This window comes from Bombus pascuorum, chromosome 4, assembly GCF_905332965.1.
Source record: "Bombus pascuorum chromosome 4, iyBomPasc1.1, whole genome shotgun sequence".
NCBI lineage: Eukaryota > Metazoa > Arthropoda > Insecta > Hymenoptera > Apidae > Bombus > Bombus pascuorum.
In genome coordinates, this window is record NC_083491.1 from 12,447,486 (window position 1) to 12,459,196 (window position 11,711).

General features: G+C 30.7%; 2 protein-coding genes and 1 long non-coding RNA gene across 6 annotated transcripts; 2 read left to right on the top strand and 1 right to left on the bottom strand.

Annotated features, from left to right (window-relative positions):
* The first annotated feature begins 368 nt into the window (after nt 1-368).
* LOC132905897 (innexin inx1) lies at nt 369-8,164 on the top strand. The gene is made up of 4 exons (XM_060957631.1): nt 369-1,809; nt 3,873-3,980; nt 5,266-5,421; nt 5,830-8,164. Exons 1-4 carry the CDS (start codon nt 1,561-1,563, stop codon nt 6,400-6,402), a joined length of 1,086 nt encoding a protein of 361 aa, XP_060813614.1. The 5' UTR covers nt 369-1,560; the 3' UTR covers nt 6,403-8,164.
* On the top strand, nt 4,069-5,062 carry LOC132905905 (uncharacterized). The gene is made up of 2 exons (XR_009657883.1): nt 4,069-4,157; nt 4,828-5,062. It is a non-coding gene; the product is annotated as an uncharacterized LOC132905905 (long non-coding RNA).
* A 264-nt stretch (nt 8,165-8,428) lies between the features above and the next one.
* Nucleotides 8,429-11,263, bottom strand: LOC132905899 (putative lipoyltransferase 2, mitochondrial). 4 transcript variants are annotated; one of them, XM_060957634.1, is made up of 6 exons: nt 11,107-11,263; nt 10,486-10,616; nt 10,180-10,401; nt 9,967-10,111; nt 9,781-9,882; nt 9,438-9,692 (listed from the first exon to the last, which is right to left on the bottom strand). In XM_060957634.1, the coding sequence occupies exons 1-6, from the start codon at nt 11,137-11,139 to the stop codon at nt 9,600-9,602; spliced, it is 726 nt and encodes a 241-aa protein (XP_060813617.1). In that variant the 5' UTR covers nt 11,140-11,263; the 3' UTR covers nt 9,438-9,599. The 4 variants fall into 4 exon arrangements, with proteins under 4 accessions (XP_060813618.1, XP_060813617.1, XP_060813619.1 ...); XM_060957636.1 differs by lacking the exon at nt 11,107-11,263 and adding an exon at nt 10,875-10,997; XM_060957633.1 differs by lacking the exon at nt 11,107-11,263 and adding an exon at nt 10,790-10,891.
* Nucleotides 11,264-11,711: the final 448 nt, after the last annotated feature.

Genomic DNA, 11,711 nt, shown 5'->3' on the forward strand with positions numbered 1-11,711 from the left:
ATTCAAAATTTTGCCGCCTCGCGCGTTTGTAAACAATCGAATCAATAAAGAAAAAACAAAATAAAATCAACGTAACAATCGTTGTACTGAAACCATTCTACAACTGATCACATTTCTCGATTGAAGTATACATTCAAGGTAAAGTTTTTCATAGAAAAAAAGTTGTTTGAGAAACAGTGCAAAGAATCGGCTATACAACGGTAGCAGCCATGAACGCAGGAGCATGCACTATGGAAGCAGGGTATACAATGTATCATGGTATAAAGGGGGGAGTTTGAAGCAGCCGTCGGTCCCCCACCGTTTCGATCCCCACCTCCTGGGCCCTCTCCTACTCGTTTCTACTCCGGCAGTCCCCCTAGCAGATCGAAAGAGTTTCCCTCTCGCCCCTCGACCGAACAACAAGCCACTGACTTCTCGTCAGTCGACGTTGAAGACTGCTACGTACATACGTGTATATGCCGACACAATTCGGTGTTGGCTGCTGCTCGCAACAACCCGTTCATCGTACGATCTATCTGCACGATATATCAAGGGAAAAAAGTGCCGTACGGACAGAGGAGAGAAAGAAAGAGAGAAGGAGAAAGAGGGGGCTCGTGGCACGTCGGGGAGAGTTCAAGGTGCTGTACAATTTTGCGCTAGGCTGTGTTTCTCCACGAGAAATCTTCAGCCGACGCGACCGAAAGGAATAAGCAGGATTGACAGTGAGTGTCGTAGCTTTGACACGAAGCGAAGAATTACTTAGATCCACGATGTCGCGCGATTTTGTGTAGATTCAAGAAACCGGACAATTACACAAAATTGTACGTAATTCAACGTATCACCAAACACTTCATCTACAATCGCTCAACAAGAAATCACGTGGAGAAAACGATACACCACCAATCGGAAAGCGGAGAATTCTCACACACGTGCAGTTGTTTATTTACGACAACTTACCTAAACTGGCCGAAACGTGTTGCGCATTCAGATCGATCGATCGATCGGTAACGAAAGATGCCAATAGGATACGCTTGTTTCCTGAACGCGTCTCAGAATTAAATTTCTGCCAGAAAAGAGCCGTACCTGTATAAGTCCTAGATCGCGGACGTTCGCGATCTCGTTCAACGTGGTTCGGTGACCGATCGCGCGCGCGCGGGCGTGTTCTCTTCGCCTCGAAGAAGAACAAGAAGCGGTGACGGATAGAGTAGGGCAGAAGGAAAGGAAGAAGGACGCTGAAGGAGAAGGAGAATTGAAAGAAAACGAAAAGAGGGAGGCACGCCGCATGGACACAGCCGTACGACGATCGTGTGTCTGTTTCGTTTAGTTTCATTTCGTTTTACCGTTTTTCAAGCCTGAACGTGGTAGATGAGGACTCGCAGAAGTTTCAGTTGATACAATTTTTTCCCGTGTTTCTTTCTTGTATTCTATTCTTTTTTCTTTTTTTTTTTTTTTTTTTTGTTTTCTTTTCGTTCGTGAACGATTCTACCACGTGGGATTAGTTGTGCGAAGGAGGACGCGCGAGACTTACGAGGATTTTGTAAACAACTGGAGGATTTATAAGTTTAATAGAACGAAAGAGTCATGTATAAGTTACTTGGAGGTCTTGGACAGTATTTAAAATGGCAGGATATAACGACGGATTCGATGGTGTTTCGGTTACACAACCGCTTCACAACAGTGCTGCTTTTCACGTGTTCAATGGTGATCACAGCTACCCAATACGTTGGCAATCCTATTTCGTGTATCGTTCAGGGTTTACCCACGCACCCTATCAATACTTATTGCTGGATAACTTCTACGTTTACTATGCCGGACGCATTTAATCGGCAGGTGGGTAATCTAGTTAATGACTGCGTCCCTAATTTTTCAACTTGAACTTACGCTTTAATCATGGATATGGTCCTTTGCTTTTAACCTTCAGATTTTTGACGAATATCGGTACGAGGTTGGTTCGTTGATAACAATAGAAGTGTTGTACTGACTGATTTTTACTATGAATACAGTTTTAGGGTTTAATTTTATGTATCAATAATAGAATATACATACTATGAGAAAGCTTTGAAATTATCAGATTAATAGTAGAAAATGTTTTATTAATTATTAGAAATTGTTTTTATCGCGGCATGTTCAATTGCATAACAAATAGATAAAATGGGAATTTATTGTTTTGCAATCGTAGCAGCAGTTATTCCTTCCTTGTATAATAGATGTATATTATTTATGATATCTTTTGATTCTTTAATTAAATAAAGTATTAGTATAAAGTATTAATTATTATTATAAGTATTTAGATAAGAAATTTTGATAAATATTTAAATTTTATGTTGTCATAACTAGAAATAGATGCACCTCATAATTATCGGAGACGTAAACGTAATTAGAATTAGAGATCGAATCTTTTCTTTAATTTCTTTTTAAACAAAATTTTTGCTTATTAATGTCTGTATTGTTACCTAATTAGTTTGAAAGTTACTCGATATTTCTAATCAAAATCGCTGTTAATAATACAGAAAATATAGAATGGCGAAATCATTTCGGGTTATCAATGTTATCTCACGTATAATATTTTTAAATCTATATAATTTCATGATTATTAAATTTGTTTGAATTTTTCAGTTTTAATTCAATTTTGTATCTTCTATATTTATAATCTTATTATGTAAACAAATTTTTCCCCTTTCAGTAGATACATATCGTAGTTCTATAATATTTTTTTTTTAAATAAATACTTAGATCTACACTTGTATTGTACTTGTATTAAATACTATCTACGTTAAGGAATTATACATCCTGTTTAACATTAAAAAATCAAATAACTTAGACTTTAACGAGTTTATTTAATTGTACAGAAATTAAATGTTATGAATATTTTTCGAATTATGATTTTAAATATTTTTAAGTTTACTCCTACCTCTCACATCACATAAAATATGTGTATATATTGTGTTTATATTTTTGAATAGCAAATTCACGCGAGTTGAATGAACAAGACCATTCTTGGAAATGGCATACTATATATAAACAATTTTAGATACATGTATAATATATAATAAAATACTATATACCATGTATAATGCTACATAGGCTGTAACAAAAACTAGTTCCAGATATGATATGTGATAATCTATGATTATATGTGATAATCTATAATCTATGTTTGTGTCAATCCCAAATTTTTAAGCAAATTTAGTAATCAGTCATATACATAATACGAATTTATTCAAACTTTAAATATCATGATGGACATTTTATGTTTTTATAAGTTTATTTTTCAATGATGATTTAAAAGAATAAACATTTTCGAACACATTTTAATATATTTTCAACATAATCCATGTTTTATTTAAATATTAATAAAAAAATTAAATCTAAATAATATTAATAAATAAATATTATGAGTATTGATCATAATAAATATCTTTAGGATTTTATAAGAAATTTTGTTTTCTTCCACTAATTTCTTCTTTCTGTTCCTTTATATTATTTAATAAATATGATTTCCATACTATTGATTTGTACAAAATAAGGTATAAAAATCTTATATTTGCAAATGTTCTGTATCATAATCTACATATTGAAATATTTTTCTAAAAATTTTATTATAATACCTAATCGATAATAATTATTATTTAAGTAATTTTTCAGATACGTTATTAAGAATAATTCATATAGTTGATATATAATTCCTTAATAATTATTAATTTTTTCATTTTTTGTCATATATTTGTAACTCTAATTACCCCTTTGACCAATATTTTTGATACGCCCTGTAAAAAGAACGAAACCAAATATATCGCACAGATTACAGACGATGTAGATATAAATTTAATCAACTACACCTGCAGTCTTTCGTCATTACCTATTGTTGATAGAACATTTGTTCCTTTTATCAGGTCGGTGTAGAGGTGGCGCATCCAGGAGTGGCGAACGACTTCGGCGATGTGGATGCAAGGAAATATTATACTTACTACCAATGGGTGTGCTTCATGTTGTTCTTCCAGGTAAAGACTCGTTTATCAGTAATCTTGCACACGCGACAGATAAAGCTTGGCCGCGACAGCTGCGCGTGACTTCTCAGTTTAAGTTTTTCTTTACTGTCGTCGCTGTTCTCTTCTTTCCGTATAGGATATCCGAAACTGGTTCGCGAGTACGAATGCACCACTGCAAAAGATCGATCGGTTAAAACTTTATCACGACTCCTCTACTGATAATTCTGATGTATTTCTTCTCGCAATGTTATCACTTTCTCGTTATTTTTCGCGAGAACTGTTTTAATAAATAATCTTCATACATTTAACTCTTAATTTCTTACGTCCGTATTTGTATTACTAACACATATGTTATTAAATTAGATTACTTAATAATTGTATTTATTCAATCACTATGTTGTAAATATTAATCTAATATAATTATTTTTTTGATTAATATAGATTTGTTCAAGATTTTTACCATCAAAGACACTTAAAATTTTCCACTAAATTATGTTAATGAATAAAGATTTAAATTTTGAAAAACGAGTGATCTATAGTTACGGATTAATAATAGATAGAACACTTTACTTGAATTAATAAGTAGAAAGGAGCTGACAAAACTGTTTTATTTAAAAATGTGTACACGCAATAAAGCTTCATTTTTTATAATGGAATTTTAGTCAGCGTCCGATTAATTGTCAAATCAATTTTTTTATTTAATTTTGAACTCGTCGTTGAACAAATAGGGGAAAGATAAGTAATTGCAACCTGTTGCATAGGAAGATACATATTTGAACTGTCTTCTGAAAGGTTCAGATAAATAGTTTTACCGTATATATAAGTATTTTTTATAACACCATTATAATTTCTCTCACAGATAAATCTAATATTAAATCTTCACATATCGCTGGAGACAGATTACATCAGCGCGGATGTGAATTCCATAGGTTATATACGATTATAGTACAAGAGTATTTTCATTCATCTAAATATTACACAAGGATTGATATGGAGATTTTAGAAACTTTCGTTTATAAAGAGATATTTGTTAAATTTTTTTTAAATATGTTCAGTGCGATAGGATTGATTCCAATCTTTGCTTTAACGAAAAAGCTTAAACTGTTATGTTTCTACTACTGAGAATATTTATCATTGGTAATAAATATTAAATCTATTAATCGATTACGATTTCTTGTAAAATTCCGCTTTTTTTTAATTGTTTATGGAGATTATTATGGATATAGTATATTGTAATAACGTGAATATAATTTTAAGATGATCTATTAGCCAACCAAATATTCATAATTTTTCACAGGCAGTATTATGCTACGTTCCGCAGTGGTTGTGGAACATGTGCGAAGGCGGTTTGATCAACGCTTTGGTTATGGGTATGAATCATAGTCTCGATTGCGAGGAAAACATTCAAAAGAAAAAGTCAATGCTAATGGTTTACCTGATGCAGTATAGAAAGGTAATACGATTATTTATTAAACATTTAATTATTTTTAATAATTAGAGTTTCTAAGATAAGCCGTAAAACAAATCTAAATATAAAACTAGTAAAGCATTAGATACTAATAATGTTACAATATGAAATATAAACAATGATACTATATAAAATACAATACTTAACTAAAAATAAACGATAACATTTGATTTTGCATACCGCCTTGTATTTCTAAATGACTAGTAGCTTTTCTGTCATTTTGATCAAACTTATTTGGCCAATTTAATTCTTGAATCCTTCGAAAGAATTTTTCGACAGTGACACAAAAGCGTAAGAGCAAAGGCGAGAGGAAGGCTGAGATGATTTGGTTAGATCCAATTTGCCTTCATTGAGTCCAATTTATGCCAATTCACCGATTGCTTCTTCTTTCAGACACACAACAAGTATGTGTATCGGTATTTCGGCTGCGAGGTTCTCTGTCTCATCAACATCTTCCTTCAACTGTGCCTGATGAATCAGTTCTTTGACGGCGAATTCCTCAGTTATGGTCTGCGAGTGCTCTCTCTACCTGACGTTCCCCAGGAGGAACGTGTTGATCCTATGGTCTACATTTTTCCACGCGTCACTAAATGCATATTCCACAAGTATGGCGCGTCAGGAACAATACAGAAGCACGACTCACTATGTATTCTCCCGTTGAACATCGTGAATGAAAAGACGTATATTTTTATCTGGTTCTGGTTTACAATCCTATTGGTTTTGCTCTTGGGCCTAATAGTCTACAGAGCTGCCATAATCTTTGCCCCAGCAATCAGACCAAGATTGCTTCAACTATCCTCAAGACTTCCCTCTATCGAAACCTGCTCTAGCATCAGCAAGAAGATTGATCTGGGTGACTGGTGGCTTCTCTACATCCTCTCTTCTAACATGGACTCATTAATATACAGGGACTTCCTCCAAGAGCTCACAAAAAAAATGAGCGACACACATTCAGTCGCTGCTTAGACTTAGATTTTCATATTTTATAATTAAGATTGAAAAACACTGATTAAAAGATAACAGTTATGGACTGATTTATTGATTGGTCATTAGGACATAGGCAAATAATATACTGACCTATGTCTCCATCTGAAAATGATGAAGCATTAAGAGAATTTATAGAGATATTTTCCTAACTAGCGCCTAGAAAAACAATTGCTATGTACGACTGACGTAATAAATACGGTGAAGACACTCTTGATGCCGCGTTAAAGTGACCACTTTAGGATCTCCGTGTGTGTGCGTGTGTGTGTTGTGTGTGCTATTGCGCATGTATGTAGGTGTGGATGATGTGTTTCGTGCACACGCACGCGAATCATTATTTTTTAACGATTAGATCCTGAGAGAGAATTGTTCTACATCTCTTTATTTAGTGTTCGTTCTCCAAAGCAAACAAAGCTATTTTATTTGTTCGAGAAGTATTGCTCAAAGCAAATTGTTTCTACATAGGATATCAAACATATCTTACTGTACGAGGATATCTTTTACTATACAACATTTTTTTGTCATGAGATCATTCTGATATTTTTCTAATGTATCGATCTTGTGATTATAACGACATATGTTACTGCATGTTGTAAAAGACACTATTATGATACATTCCCATATAATGTATTCAAATCCATTCCTTTAGTTCTTTATTTTCTTTCAACAAAGATCTTTTTCTTTTTTAATATGAGTATATTGAATTTTTAAACGTACATTTTACGTTAAAATACAAATGGGGATAAGTTTTCAATGTGATCAAGTAATTACAATACTAGAAAATAATTTTTGTATGGTTAATGCAAGTATATAACATATTCCTCGAATTGGATCGTATGTCATATTTTAGTAGCGTTTCAGAGAAATACAATTTTTTTAACTGCAAAAGAGTACTAAGAAGATGGATGTTATGAATGATGGAAATGTTATTATAAATTTGTTATAATTTTGTCCATTTCTGTGAATGTAAAAGGCGCATGTTGTCTATGCATTCCGTATATCGAACGACTATCTACCATTTGTATTCCCTCAACAGGAATACATTGTCGAAGAAGATTTTTATTAAATGTTATAAATTTTCAAGCAGATGATACCTTCCATTATGCTTTAACCAATTTCTATGTCCTAGTATATTAATGTATAAGCATTAAGCAAATTGTACCATATATATTACATGTATTTCCTATTGGAAAATCAGAAATGATAAACAAAAAGATGAGCCGAATTTTTACGGTACTACTTTAGACGATTAATAGGTGATTAATGAGAGAAGTAAAGATTGATACAGATGGATAATGTTTTATACAATTTTACGATTTATATTTAACTACCGCAGCGATATTGTATCAAATGAAAATATAGCAAGTACACCTATTGTTGTTCATTCCATTCATTGATATTTAATTGTAGTAAAAGATTTTTCGTTTAGTTTACTATTTTGTTCAAACATATGAAATAGTTATTTCTGTCTCGATTTTACGTTTGTATTTAATGTTTATTTCATTAATTTAGTAAGAGAGCTAAAATGTAAGGCTATAACATGCAATACAATGCTTTCCTTTCTTTTTCTTACATGTTCTTTTGAGATTTACCTAATGCTAGAGAATGTTGTATACAGGTAAATGATAACGTAAAACATGTTGATAGAGATATCAAAAAAATATATACTTTAATTCGACCATGTTATGCTTTTTCTTTAGTATTATAGTATTTACAAAAAATAAAAGTTTCCTATTTAAAAATACACGAATATTTTTTATTTAAATCTTATACTATTAAACCGAAGTTTTTGAAATTGTCCCTTTTTTAAATCTTTAAAAAGGCAAAAAACATTTTTCTTTAAATTATCTTTTATTTATTTATTAAAATTTTTTTTGTAAACACAGTACAGTGAAAGGACATTTCTTATTGGACTCTCGTTTCATTCCAACCTTAAGGATCATTAAGGGTGGAAGGAATTGTACCTGTAAACAAGATGGACAAATGTAAGGTAAAAGTAAACTCAGAATTTTCCATTAGAATGTGTTCTATCCTTTGTATTTTGATTTTGTTCCTGCTAGGCCATCGACATTGAGTCTCTAAACAATGACTCTGATTGAGTGTTTGAACAATGAAACGATGTACGGTAATTTCGAATTTCGTTTTTAGTTTACATATCGTAATCGATTCCCCAAAAGTTCCCGCGATAAAGTATTTATCGAGATATCTAGAGAGATTATAGAGAAATAACTCCAAACACAAATAACTAGTATAACTAGAATTAGTAATACCGCACGAGATACAAAAATGACAAGAAAGTCAGGTGATCCCCTAAATTGTAAGACAAAAATTGCTATTTATCTTTTGTCTCGCCAAAAAAGGTAATAATTTATAATAATAAAAGTAAAATGAAAAAAAACATTTAATCTCATGTATTATACAAAATTATTTATATTTATTCAAATTATTACATTCAACTTTTTAAGTCTTTTGTGCACACATATTATTGTTAACAAGCTTAAACAATTGATAAGATTCTTCTATTGGATATTCAATTAATGTACATTGAAATTGATCTTGAAAAGCATTTTGAAACAATGGTAGCACATCTTGAATAGTAACATTTATATTAAGCTCCTGACTAATGCTTGTTACACCCTTTCCTTTGATACCACAAGGTATAATATGATTAAACCAACTTAAGTCTGTATTACAATTTAGAGCTAAACCATGTGTTGTTATATAACGACTTCCATGAATACCAATGGCACAAATCTTTTTGTCATTTACCCATACACCAGTGTTTGGGGATGTTTCACCTTTAATGCCAAATTCGGCGCATAAACGAATAATCATTTTCTCTATTTGGCACACATACCATTTAATGCTAGCTTTAAATTCTTTTAAATTTAATATAGGATATGCTACTAATTGTCCAGGCCCGTGAAAAGTTATAAGACCACCTCGATTTGTTCTAAAAAACTCAGCACCTAAACTTTTTAACTTGTTTTGATCTTCTAGTGTATAATCTTTATCTCTAATTCCAACTGTATATACTGGATCATGCTCAAGCAATACTAATGTATTGCAACTATTGTTTTCTACCCTTTGGTGATGCTGATCAGATAATATTTTTTGTAGCTTAAGCCCGAATCTATAACTTAATCTACCAGCCCATAAAACTTTAACTATTTTTTTAGTCATATTGAGACATTAATATTCTGTGTCTCTTTTAATTCATTATTCTTTAAATTTGCCTGTTCTTGTATAGTTATATGCAAGAGCCAAGAAACCTGTAAAAATAGTAAATGATTTTAATATTAAAATTAAAAATATAATTGAAGTAGTAATAGTAATATAATGTTTTTATAGTTAACATACATAAGCATCTGTTGCTGCATAAAGTTTCTGCTCATCATTTAATGGATGCATATGCCATTTACTTTTTCTAACTTTTGGGTCCTTACTAATCTTTTTCTTTAACTAAACCAAGAAAGATCACACAATGAGTAATATTAATTTCCTTTTATCATTTGAAATTTGTTTTATTGTAATCAAAATACCAACCACATATTCTGTTAACTTCTCTAAACTCCACCGACAAGACCTATTTAATACTGTATTTGCAAATTTACCACAATCAAAACAATTGTTTTCTACGACTTTACAAGCTGGAAATTCCTTAAAATCTCTACCTAGTTTCCAGATATCACTGTAATATAAATAAATTATGAAAAATACATGAATTTTATTATAATAAAGCTTTATCAATTAACTGACTTCTTTATGTTAACTCCAACTAATCTCACTTTTGGATGACTTAAAAGGACCACAAATGCAGCTGGTAATTTTTTTAATGAATATATATGTAACAGATAACAAATATTTTCACTGAAACAAATTTGTGCTAAGGCTGTTTTACCAGATCCAGTTTGAAAACTAAAAGGCCACTCCAAATCAAATCCTATTGGTACTATTTTATCATATTTTTCTATTTCTGTTCTAAAAAAATTACAATGAAATGTTCAGTATAAATTAATATTTGAGAATCATCTTTCTTTTCTAAGTCAATTGTGTAAGTCTTACATAAGATTATCACAAATCATAGCACATTCGTTAAAATCATTGATATAATTAATGTAGCCTGAGAATATAATTGGTGGGAGTTCAGATACAGTTGATTTTTCCTTTGGAGGAATCTTCTGGTCTAATTTTGCCTATTAAAACATTTATGTTAATAGTGAAATATAAATTACATCTAAATTTTAATAAAATGTTTAGAATAGTTACAGTTGGTTAATATGTGCAGTATAATATATCAATAAATTTTATCTGATTTCAATAAAAGACAATAAATAGGAAAAATGTACAAAGTGTTCCAGTTATTAACCTCAAAAGTAATGCTACAGATCATATTACGATAATAATATTCATACATTTAAGTTGGTCATCAAAAGCTGATATCGTATTCTTACTTAATTTAATGAAGATATAAATAACAACAACAATCGAATTGAGGTTAAGAGAAATAGGCGTTATCAACGTTGAAAACACTATTAAATTTTCAAATAATAAAAATTCCTAGATAATTGTTATAAATAATATAGATTCTTTAATTTTTATTGTATGCTAAAACATTATATACAATCTGCATATAGCATTAATACAATCAATATAATAATAAATAATATCGTTATGAATTAATACCTTTAACTTAGAGCTAGAGCTACGTGTAATCATTATTACAACAAAAAGAAATAACTAGCACAACTGAAAATTCAAACAAAAAACAGTGAAATAAAAAGAAAATTATAAATTATTTTAAGTTTCTAAAACAAACTTTCTTATTTGTTCAAAAATGTTACGCATCTCACTGTTACCAACCAAAAATTAGTAATTTTCTTTATAAAACATGTTTTGTTTTACAAGAGAGGAAATTTCCTCTCTGGTTTTAACTACTAATATCTGAAATTGTCTCTTCGAATATTTATTATATTTGAAAAATATTATGATTTTTACCAATTTCGAAAAATTGATAATTTTGTATTGACATAAATGATCATGAACTGTACTATTTGATATGTTATTCGCCTGTAATACCACAATAAAGTAGGAAATAGTAAAAAATGGCGGGAATAAAATTTTTTCGATTCATTTACTCCCGTTTCATTCTTCAATTGGGGATCTTTAAATACTCAGACTTCAAATATTTGCAAATGAATCATTTAACATATGCCATTACAATATTCTTCGCAGAAAATTAAATAAGTTTTTCCAATAAACATTTTATAATGCGAAAAATAACGAAAATA